The 12,560-nt window shown below is 36.5% G+C and overlaps 1 protein-coding gene across 1 annotated transcript; it reads right to left on the bottom strand.

The window, feature by feature from the left end:
- Positions 1-76: 76 nt before the first annotated feature.
- Positions 77-12,123, bottom strand: LOC146448570 (furin-1-like). Its single transcript, XM_085102442.1, has 4 exons — positions 11,846-12,123; positions 5,524-5,628; positions 3,339-3,428; positions 77-268 (listed from the first exon to the last, which is right to left on the bottom strand). Exons 1-4 carry the CDS (start codon positions 12,005-12,007, stop codon positions 92-94), a joined length of 534 nt encoding a protein of 177 aa, XP_084958568.1. The 5' UTR covers positions 12,008-12,123; the 3' UTR covers positions 77-91.
- Between the last annotated feature and the right edge of the window lie 437 nt (positions 12,124-12,560).

Raw genomic sequence — 12,560 nt, forward strand, 5'->3', positions numbered from 1 at the left:
CACAAACCATGCAAACCAGCTTTCTTTTTTGTTAGGAGGTGAATACGGAGCCTGCAGTTCACTTCAAGCATTACTGAATCACTTGGAAATTTTAACACGGGAAAAGAGATCTATATAAGATGACAATTACATAGTTTGCACGTAGTTCCGGATGGCTGCCATCAACTCCATCATCAACTACTGCCACGAGAATTCCTTTCCCTGTGTAGCCAGCTTCCCACACAGAAGCTACATTATATGTTGGTTTGCTAGATCCAACAGGTCTTTCCTACATGTAAGGAAGAACAAAACTAAAACTCAGAAATGCCTTATGATGTAATAATGAAAATAATGTTAACAATAATTTGTACTTAATAATTATAAGTATAATTACTCAGGTGATTATAGAGATTCTATCGATCTCATTGGTCGAGGATTGTGTTAAACAATAAAAATACGAACAATGTACTAACTTACACTTGTATTATTTTATCATTGGTTTTTGTTCGGTTTATCTGTTGCTCGGTGTTGGGAAGTTATATAATACATGCTTTATTTACGGGAATATTCAAATCAAAGGGATAAAAATATTAAAAAGTTCCTAGTTTATCCTTCTATTTATGTTTTAGTGTAATGCTGATCTAGCTCTGATCAAATGTTGTTTTCTCCTGGTATATAAATTTGCTATAAGCAGGTGTTCTGTTTCGGACTGTTTCTCAGGAAATGTATCCTTCCGTCAAAAATGTTTGAAATTGGTTTTTCCTCAACAACAATACATTGTTTACTAAAGTCGAAAAATAAACGAAAAACAAAAATTAACAAGTTGCAACTAATTGGCGAGACCTATTTTCAATAGAGTGTTTTCACATGACGTCACGGTGGCCATGTTGGTGTCCCAAAACAAAGAAATGGCGGCCATGTTGGTGTCCCAAACTAAACCTCTGGGAATTTAACTCTATTTTTATGCAAATACTTTCTTTTGTTTCAGTAAACCAATATGGCCGGTAGTCACGTGAATGAAAACGCTCTATATAGTCATTTTCATTTAACAAAATATTGAGGAGAAGCCGGCGAATTTCTCATTTGAATACTTTCTTAGGTAAATCTCTTAATATTACGACGTGGTATCTCATTCCATTTAAGATGGCCATTTCGCGATTTTTTGATGTTGCCGAGGAAGAAATAGATATCATGGAAGAAAATATACTTCCGAAAGGCACTAAAGATGGATCTAAGTCCAGGGTGACACTTTCCGTAGGCAAGATATGAAAGTAATCTTTTATGTGCCCATATATATATAGGTGAAATTAGTGGGGCCTAGAAAGGAAAGCTTTTGTCCTATGCTCAAAAATATCTTTCAAATTGGCGGCCATATCGTTTTCTAACTTTTAAAGCGGTAAATTGAATATCTCGGCTAAGAATTAGTACGACGGTACTCGACAGTTTCAACGATGGAAATTGGAGAGTTCACGGAGAAGACATTTCGCTTTGTGGGAGACCCGGGGGGGGGGGGTACTCCCTTATATGGGCTATATAGGTATGTGCGGCACCAAAGGGTATGGTTTTTCGGCTGTTTTGGTCATAAATAGGGTATCGATTATAGCCACTTTGCCCCCATTTTGGTAATAAATAGGGTATAGATTTTTGCACTGTTAAGTCCTGGGTTGGTTTTTTTTTTTAAAGAAGAAGCTACTTCAGGTCATAAATAGGGTAGGGAAAATCGCAGATTTTGGTCATAAATAGGGTAAGGGTTTTGGGAAGCGGGCCGCACACCCCTACCCAATTTTGGTTGGAGTACCCCCCCCCCCCCCCCCCGGGGTGGGAGATTGACGCGAACCCGAAAGGTCAAAATAAACAGCTCACTATCTGATAACATGAACATGAAATCGATGTTTAGACCTTGCACGTTTTTATTTTGGGGAGATAAAAGCCGACGGTGTTGAAAAGATATTAATAATAGAACGAGATTGTGGTTCAAGTTAGCAGGGATTTCGGGGGAAATGGAAGGAGAAGATACAACGGAGAAACGTCTGAGGGTGTTCCAGTCGAGCTTGTCATACGTATGTTGGTTTTGACCGTGCGAAGTCGTTTGGCTGTAAATATCATAATTGCGCTTATATGGACACTGGATGGTTTGACACTTATATAAAGGAATGATTCAATAGTAAACGTGCGTCAGGTCTGCATGTATCCTGTGTGACTCGTTCATGACACGTTATCGTATTCATAACGCAATGACATCGAGTAACGTTACAGAAGTGCTGTAGAACAATACGCTATCTTAACATTCTGACTAAAACTATTCAAATAGCTCAATCGCGCCGAAAACAAGGTTTAAAAAATCTGCGAGGCGAGCTATGGAGCAAAAAAAGGCCGCTTATTAAGCCTTTGTGCAGTGGCTTTCTTGTATAGGGGAATACATTTGTTGCTGAAGAAGAATATCTCGTGCTTCACACAGATTAGCTTTTTAATCCTTACGTTAATTATCACCCCTGTTCTGGAGACAGCCGGGAACCGTTTGTAAAACTATACTAATTGTTTACATCTGCACTGCCATTTATTTGTACATTTAAACATATTCTTACTGTGGGTAAGAATTTGGATTCCAAACACACGGTAGCTTTTAATTTATAGAACAATGGCTAATGTACTTGTTTATTCGAATGTCAATAATTGTTCTAGATTATCACATGACTGCCCTTTTCTGTGGCAAAAACTTCACAGAATTCAGACCATCATTGTATCAAATTCGCAGAGAGATCACTGGGGTTATAATTGCAGCTGGATACTTGAGATACGAGTTCCATGTATCTCCATCCGAGTTCAACATTCTCTTAATAAGCCAGGTGAGTCGTGTGAGCTTTGCCCTCTTCAGAGGTATACTGACTGAATTCTGTAAGATAGTTCCTAAATCCTCTTTTTTTGTCTCTGATTTATGTACCAAATAATTTATTATACTTTGGTTTTTCTGTCTTCCATTTAATTTATGGCTGAAGTTCATGACTACTTGTATTCTCATGTCATTTTGGTCAGAAATCGGACAAAAAAATTCTCAGTCTATAAGATATCTTATACAGTTATAGCATGGAACTCAAACTCGATTTATTAATTATAAGAGATATATTTTGACAATTTGTTCAATTTATTAGACAATTAAAGTGATATCTGAGTGTTACATACCATAGGTTAAATGCTTAATGATGATGAGTCAGTCTTTCCTAATTACAGTGACAATTGTCTTATAAAAAAAATCCTTTTATTCAGGATAACAAATATGAAGACAGCATTAATTAACATCGACATAACACGGAAAAAGAGCTAAAGATATTTACGAAAGGATGTTACAGAGAATGACTTACAATGTACCACTGGTTTTTAAGCATAGGGTCTTCAAAATGGGTGGACAGGAGTTTATACTTTCTCTCCTTCTGATGCATGAACCATTTAATCTGAAAATAAGCATAAATAATAACAATTTAAGAATAAACTCATAAGACCCAAGAATATGAGGACGGTGTGGGTGGCTGCAATTATACAAATGGTGGCCTTAATTAAGTAATTAAGTTAACTTCTGATGGCAACCTCGTTTCCAGGGCCTCTCCTCTTCACGTCCCAGGGAGCGAACCTCGCTCCCTCGGACGAGAAGAGGAAAGGCCCTGGGAACGAGGTTGCTTCTGATGGCTGAGTGGTCCAGGTTTAGTGCTCGTCTCACTGATTCACTATGGATAATAAGTTTTTGGAACATCTTGAGTAGCCGGTTAATTGACAGGATTCCTCACAAGTCAATAACTTCTGAAAATTTAGCTTGGGACCACACTTTTAAACCACAAAGACGGCAAGGCAATGCATCAGTCATTTCCAGCAGTGGCCACCCCCAGCATTAACCATTTATGAAAACAAGCAAATAAACTGGCAAATGCCCCATGCACAGTGGGGTCACAAATGCCCGGCCACAGCACAATTACAGAAGACATTCATTTCTTTGTGTCTGGGCTTACCATATAATATTCTAATGAAAGCCTATATTGCCTATATTCATGCCAAGCTAAGTATCGGATACAATCCTATTTCACTGTACCCTGGGAGCGGAGATCTCTTCGATCTTCCTACGAAGACTCAAGAGATCTCTGTTCGCAGGGTAAATTCTCAGTATCAGTGACTTTCCATATTTATGTGAATTTACCATCTCATTGATATATTTCTAGGTTATTATAGTCTTTGCTGACATTTGCTATCATTGAAACGAAGCGACAAATTGGTGTGAGGTGAAAATCACGAGGCCGTCAAATGCCCTGGGGTAGTCTTAAATGGCCAGCCACCTCCCCTCTGGTGGCCAATGTTGAAAAAGAGCCCATGCACTAATGCCGGGTTGGGAGGAGGGGGGTACTCGGTATTGACTGATACATACAACATACTCAACAATTTTGAGGTAGCCAGTAATTTTTACTTTTTGGGAAAGTTTATGAACGAAAAATCAAATGATTTTTATACAGAAATGCATTGAAACTTGGGTATTATTTGTGTACTAACTGATCCGGATTTAAACTTTAAGTTTATTAGTTTTCAGTATAGTAATTTTCCCACTGGTGTAATTTTTTTAGTGTTTTCTAGAAAATAACAGAAAGGTATTTTTGAGACAACTGTTTTCTATTTTGCAGTATCCAATGACTAATTTATTGAGGAAATTCATTTGTTATATACAATTTTATGTAGTTCATACAGTGTATTATGATAATGTGAAAATCTAAGTTTGAAAATGTCTACATGAAATGACTAAATGCATAATGGATCCATCAGTTTGTTAAGCTTCAATTTGATCAGTGTTAATTACTTCACTGTCTTGTAATCATAGTAGACTTAACTCACCCATTAAGAATAGCATCTTGGTGTGCCAGGAATATCCTGAGTTTTGCCATAATGTAGTAATTACTTTCCTCAGGTCAACTTAAATTGTTGGCCTTAATCTTCAATTAATACCACAATTTTTTTAATGTGGCCAGCCTGACATGGTCTCCCTGGCCAGATACCAGCTCACTTCTCATTCCCTGGCCAGCCAAGGTTTTTGGCTTTTTCCTTGGCCAATTTTGGTTTTGGCCTACCATGGCCCCATAGTCATGGCTTCCCTTGTATTTTTTTTTATCCCTGGCCAGGCTCACCCTGGTTGTTAAGCCAGGATTTGCCTCCACACTACCCGGGTCTGGCCAAGCTCCTGATGCAAGGTCAAGGGATCATTTTCAATGTTTGTTAATTGGTATTGTTAGACTTTGTATCATCCAAAATGAAAAATGAGGAATTTCACCAGAGAAAAAAAAAAGATGACCTAATCAATGCACATAAGTGTTAGTGGTAGTCCTTGAAAAAAATTTTTATTGTCCTTGTTGATCCTCTTAAACATTAACTAAAGATCTTCATCAGATCCTCGGGATCTTTCAAGATCCTTGAGGATCTTGGCAAGAATTAAGAGGATCTTCAATTCAGAGATCTTTGAGGAGCTTCAAAAGGAATTGTGGGGATCTTTAAGGGTGGCAGGAATATAAGTCTCACCTTTGGCTCCAAATTCAGCCTTCTGTCAATTCCACATGATACTTGAGTCTTTTCTGAACTTTTCTTCATTTCAGGTCTTTTAAAGACATGATAGTCCTGGAAGAGCTGAGAATTCATTTTGAATTTAGTTTTCAGCAGTAACAATTTATCAATTGAGAGTTTCTTCACAGACTGTCGATAAAAGTAATAATGTCACAAACTGACTAATGGTGCATGGACAAACACCGCACAGTCATGACCAACAGTTTCAGCAAATCCTAAGGTAATTTAGTGTTGGCTGATTATTTCCATAAACCTAAAAAACTGTTGGAGACTTCAATCAGCTCATATTCTAGTCATATACCTTATAACAAAATGCACATTTGAAAGGTCAAGGTGGTATACAGTAATGCATAAATTATACATTCTGTGTTTATAAGTGATAAAACAATGGGAGTCACTGTTTTTTTTAAACCTGTCCCAAGAATTTTGCCCAGGAATGACTTAGTGATATGCTGTTGGTGATTTCATGGTGGGCAGTCAATAACTTTCTTTAACAGCTATGAGTTAACTAATATATTGGACAAATGAACAGGTGACAATAGTTTCACTTGACGATTCCAACTGAATCACTCATTAAAAGAAGTTCCATTGGACTGATATGAGTCAGCATTATGTTATTAATAATTTATTATACCCAATCCCTTGAAATTTAAAAGAAAAGGCTGGTCATCTGGTAAGATTTGGACTTCGATTGTAATTATATCAGATGTGTTTCCTGACAGTGATCAATATCTGTTTTACTTGTTTAATTATTAAACGTGATTTTATAATTCCTTCATTTTTACCTTGACAGTTATTTGTTGGTACTCTGTCGGCAGATAATACTGGTACACCATCAATGCTTTATAGCTAAGGCACCATTCATTATTTATTGGAATGACAGGGTTGGAAAAAATGATCCAGGCTTGGAAAAATTTCCTTTTGTAACAATGCATATGGGGTTTGTACTTTTACCTTGAGCTGCAAAGTGACAGGGGTTTGCCAATTCTTAGATGAAAACAACATGTGGTACCCAAGGTTGTATGCCCGAAGTCATCTGAGAATATCAAACCGTACAAGTTATTGGAATAATCTTTTTTTTATATTGCACAGAGAACCGCAAGGAGCACTTTTAAACCTACGCAATTCAAAAAGTTTCATGGTTATGACACAATGTACAAATGTACACTGTTGTTTGTTTGCACACACTTGTAAATGACTTACAGGTGGCTGGTGTAAGATTTGTGATCTTCCAATGAGAAAACAACAGTGCAATGTAAACAAGGATGTGGCTATAAGCTTCTTGTTTTTAAGAATGAAAATCTTCAGACTCTGCTAGGCTGTGCTGTGTGCAGCCGGCTGTGACATGTGCAGCAGGCTGTGACATGATACCATCCCTGGTGAAAAACCTCACAGGATCTTCAAGGATCTTTAAAGATCTTCAAAGACCTGCCAAAGATCTTTAAAGATAAAGATCCTCAAAGGATCCTTATAGGATCTTTGAAGATCCTCCAAAGATCTTCAAAGATCCTGCATATGCAAGATCTTGTTATACTATCTGCAAAGATCCTCAAGGAATTGGTAAGGATCTTGCAAGGATCTTTGTAAGATCCTTGCAAAGATTCCTGCAAAGATCTTTGCAAGGATCCTTCAAGATCCTCAAAGATTTGATGAGGATCTTTGAAGAATCTTACAAAGATCCTTTTAAAGATCTTGCAAAGATCTTTGCAAGGATCCTTCAGGATCCTCAAGGATTTAATGAGGATCTTTGAAGAATCTTACAAAGATCCTTTTAAAGATCTTGCAAAGATCTTTGCCAGGATCCTCAAGGATTTAATGAGGATCTTTAAAGAATCTTACAAAGATCCTTTTAAAGATCTTGCAAAGATCTTTGCCAGGATCCTCAAGGATTTAATGAGGATCTTTAAAGAATCTTAGAAAGATCCTTTTGAAGATCCTGCAAAGATCTTTGCCAGGATCCTCAAGGATTTAATGAGGATCTTTGAAGAATCTTTAAAAGATCCTTTCAAAGATCTTGCAAGAGATCTTTGCCAAAATCTTCAACAATTTAATAAGGATCCTTCGAAGATCTTGCAAAGATCTTTGTCAGGATCCTTAGGGCTCCTAAAGGATTTTTAAATTAAGCTGAATTATCTTTGACGGATCTTAAAAGGATCCTTGATAGTAAGGATCTTGCAAAGACCTTTGCCAGGATCCTTCATGAGCTTCAAGGATTTAATGAGGATGTTTGCAAGACCCCTATGATAAATAGAAAAAAAAAGGTGATGGAAAATAAAAGGCCATTACACTTGCAATTACAGCGTAGGCATTTGGTAATTTATTTTATTAATCAATAAGACCGTTTATTCAAATACACTTCGCAGTCCAAAGACTGAATTGCGTGTACAAATAATTAAATTGTATGAAACTGAAAAACATAAATATATATACAAAATATAGAAAAAATTTAATAATTACAGGTAACATATAATAAAGAAGAATGCATAGAACTCTGCGAGAGGAAAAAGGACATTATTTAAAAAACTACATACTACTACTAATGACTAATAATAAAAGAGTTCTTTTAACGATTGGTCTTGCACACCGGAATTATAAAACGGTTATTGCTCCTAAGCTTGTGGGATGAAAGGGCAGGTGGAGGCAGCAAATTTGAGCGTTTGTGGTTTCTTGATGAAGATATAGAGTTAAAATAGTTTGTTCGAAAGAAAGTCACACAGATCTGCCCGCTTTAGTAACAAATACATTTGTCACTTTTAAAATTAAGAATCAAAATTTCTGTTTCTACTGAGTTTGAGCTTCCAGAGTAAATAATTATACCTTAAAGGTGTTGGAAAGTACAGACTGTTGACTAAAACTCTGAAAGTTACAATAATGCAATGTCATCAATACTGCTGGTTTTTTGCTTGGAACTATTGCTTGGATGTCTCAGAGAAACGGGTACGTGGAATATAGAATTTTGTTTTGGCAATTTAAATTTGTGATATGTTGCACTAAGATTCCTGCTTTATATGGCTTCCCACCAAAGGATATAATTCAATAGACAAATAAATAAGTTTACTCAGCTGATTGTCTGATCAGTGCTTGTCATGCAGCATGATAGTGTCTTAGTGATACTCAGACTCAGTAATTCATTCTTATAAATAAAGAGTGATTTCCAATAGCTAAAAGTTTGCTCACAGTCTTCATCAAATGATTACCCTGTCGCTTTCTTGCACAATACTTCTTTTATAAAGGAAACAAGGAAACCACCGGGCCAAGAGCGGCAGCCATCTTGGATTTCCATCAGACTTGGAAGACTGGGCACGAGCAAAGCCAAATTTGGTCAGCAGCTATACACTGCAGGCTCGCAGAAAGACCGTTTCTTTTGGATTTTCGCAGGACTCAAGAAAACAAGGCACATTTCCTCGGTTTTTTCTTCTTTTAAGCTAGAAAATGATGGCTTTAAGCAACAAATCGTGGACAACTACTTTTTAGAAACAGGTAGGCGTTAATATCAATGATTTTGATAAAAGACTGGCTTGAAAATGTGATGCACAATTCAACCAAATGAATGCATGTGCTTCTGTGAATTTAGCTACAAATTCATCTGATCTCGGTTGTCGAGGTAGCCATTTCCTATTTATTTTTAAAATAAAACATTTACAAACGTTTTTATGGGGTAAGTTTGTAGTTGTAGCGCTGGTTGAAATGAACAATCACATGATTGTAGTCGTACTGAGAATCAATTGCAAGCTTTATTTGTGTGGTGACTTATTCGATCGAGTATAACATTACTTTAATTTGCCTGTGATTTGATTGAAGTTGAAGGTCATTTGGCGGAGTATTATAATGCCCACATGTACAATAAAATAGCACCATCAGTTAAAAACGAATGTGAACACTGTAATCACACAGAAGAACTGACTAAAGTGCATGATTTTTTCTCTTTTTGCTGTAGATCTTCAACTCAATGTTGTTGTCAAGGCCGATACCCAAGACTGCAGCTTCAGAGTGTGTGAAGTCACCAAATCCTGCTCAATAAGCTAAGTCACTTGTAAGCAGGGGAGCCTATTTTTAACTGATTTAGTATGGTTATGAATTGTGACTTCTACTACTATATATACTACTCAGGAACAATGAAAAAATACAAAAAATTGTAACTTTGAGCCTTGAATTCATTACTTGATGTTTGATAGTTTAATAGAAAATTAGAGGGTCAAATTGTTTTGGTCATGTAAATTACAAGCAAATTGGTACTTTTTTGTCTTTTAGCACTGTGCTTGCACAATTATTATGCCTATCAAATTTTTATAGTAGCACAACATTTGCTGATGTTGTGATTGCACTGTTTTGTTACATTATTCATTATCTAGAATATAGTTATTCCACATTTTGTGGGTCATCACGAGGGAAAAACTACAATTTTTCTGAGCCACTATAAATGTGTTAAAGTTGTGCAGACAAGGCAGTAACTTTTAAGTTTTGTTAAAGGCTGATAATTTAGAGAGGGATTTTGACTTGCACTAATGTTGTGAACAACATCTGTTGAAATTTGTTGCACTGTGTAGCCTTGTCATTAGAACTTTTGTACATAATCAGAGCTTGCTATAAGTTATTGTTTTTCTGTTATTATGTTTTCTTGTACAAACGTTTTCACTGGCAATTGTCAAACCAAATTTTAGAATAAAAATTATTACAGTTTCTTGTACATTAACATTAGGATCGTGATCACCCAGGCTTCATGTTGTAGTCAAAATTTTGTCCATCCTGGTTGAGGTAAAATATCCATCTGCTGAATATTATTCTTTCACAATACATATTAAAAGTTATGTTTCTATTTCTGATTTTATTTACACAAGTTATTTTGTATTGATTTAGCATTGTAGACCTACTTTTATATACAAATCAATTCCTGAATCTTAACTAAAATAAGTTAGGGATTGTTCAATAAAATTATCCCTTTTATGACATGCTGATGTTCTTTTTCATCTACATACTACATGTACATTCTCAACAGCTTATTCTTAGACTCACCGGAAATTTCAGTCACAAATGTTTTTTGTGATTTTGGAAAGTTCAAAGTAGTACAAGATCTTGAAAAGGTTCATTCAAGATCCTTGAAGATCTTTTGCAAGATTATTGAAGATCTTCAAAGATCTTGGCAAGAGCTGCAAAGGATCCTGTAGGATCCTTGAAGATTTTTGGCAAGGTTATTGAAGATCCTCAAAGATCTTGAAAAGGTCTGCAAAGGATCCTTGAAAATCCTTTTAAGATCTTTGGCGACATAATTGAAGATCCTCAAAGATCTTGGCAAGTTCTGCAAAGGATCTTTGCAGATCCTCAAAGATCTTGGCAAGTTCTGCAAAGGATCTTTGCAGATCCTCAAAGATCCTGGCAAGATCTGCAAAGGATCCTTAAAGATCTTGACAAGATCTTGGCAAGATCTGCAAGGATCCTTAAGGATCTTTGAGGATCCTCAAAGATCTTGGCCAAGATCTTCAAGGATCTTGGCAAGAAAGTTGAGGATCCTTAAGGATCTTGGCAAGGATTTTTGAGGATCCTTAAAGATCTTTGCAAGATTGTTTAAGGATCCTTAAAGATCTTCATAAGGATCCTCGAAGATCTTCATGAAGATCTTTGAGGATCTTTAAAGATCCTCAAAAGATTTTCACCAGGGATGTCACCAAATCGATTTGATCGACCAAGAAACTCCACAGAACAACAACTACGAGAACTACAAAGGAGATCAGGTGAGAAATTTTTATCGAAAATTCGTTCCTATTGACTGCATGAAATCTATAACCTTTGTTAAGCCAAGAAACTATATTTTGCAGATGTGTTCAAAACGAAGGCCTTTTGCAATAAGCTTATTCACACCGCCATGTTATGAATTTTCAATCCTTTCCTGTCTTCGTTATGCATTTGAAACGAACTTGCCCTAGCTTCCTTGTGTATCGCGTATTTAGCCTACATCGACATAACATTTATACGTATCAGGCAGTTTTTTCTTATCATTCAATTTCAATTCAATTTTTATTTTTCACACGTACAACGAGATTCAGTACAATACATAAAAAACAATAAACATTTGTATTACAAAGGAGGATTAATATATAATTCAGCCTTATAATTAAAACATGGTGCATTTTATAAAGAGCAAATTTATAATAACTGCCGGGAAAAATGTTTCGTACACACAAGATTACATAATTTAAACCCTTAGCTCCCAAGCTTATCGAAACTTCTAAAAAAAAAAATCTTAAAATGCAAATTGCAACAAAGCAAAACAGATTTGACTTACATGTCTGTCGTATGAGAAACCATATTTACTGGCTAACTCCTCTGCTTCTCTCTTGCTACCAAGAACCTTCACAGCCCAAACGTTAGTGTAACTCTCTTTGGCATAACTGTCCGTTCCACAGAAGAACATAAGAAACAGCGTAGAACACACAAACGCAGCCATGCACACATGGCCACTTCTGTCTCACTGTACGACTTTCTTTTGTTGCTTGTTTATGTTTATACTGCCTAGCGCATGGTAACGCGGAAACTATTAATTTCCCAAATATCGAATTTAATCGCGATCCTGGGGGATCTTCCCATTGCGCTGAGACGTTTTCTGATTGGCTCAAAAACTGTCATTAAAGCATGACAGCAAGGTTAATTGTTTATGCGCATCTTTAGTGCGCAGGTAACGCACACGCCAAGCAATGTCACGCGCAATTCATGGTTGACGATACACTGAGGAAGACGGAGGTAAACACACATGTCGGCCGACGTGACAGCATTAGAAAGAGGGGAAAGGGGGAAATTCATCTCCGTTGCACAGTTTTGAAACGAAAAATCGACGTGAAACGATTAGACGGGTTAAGGTTGCAACAAAAAGTCCAAGAAAAGGCGTCGATACCTGCGGGTATTTCGCGCCAAGAGATTTTAAATATATTTACTTGACTCTCGATGGAATAAAATAATTGAAATGCAATACTTTATTTAGTCTATTCGTCAAACGAAGTCAC

Source organism: Pavona decussata, unplaced genomic scaffold (genome assembly GCF_977016875.1).
Source record: "Pavona decussata unplaced genomic scaffold, jaPavDecu1.1 SCAFFOLD_904, whole genome shotgun sequence".
NCBI classification, from domain to species: Eukaryota; Metazoa; Cnidaria; class Anthozoa; order Scleractinia; family Agariciidae; genus Pavona; species Pavona decussata.

Coding starts and splice junctions, on each gene's coding strand:
- LOC146448570 (XM_085102442.1), bottom strand. CDS start 12,007: ATGGCTGCGTTTGTGTGTTCTACGCTGTTTCTTATGTTCTTCTGTGGA. Junction 5,629..11,845: donor GTTTCTCATACGACAGACAT/GTAAGTCAAATC, acceptor ATGAATTCTCAG/CTCTTCCAGGACTATCATGT. Junction 3,429..5,523: donor GGCTGAATTTGGAGCCAAAG/GTGAGACTTATA, acceptor GCTTATTTTCAG/ATTAAATGGTTCATGCATCA.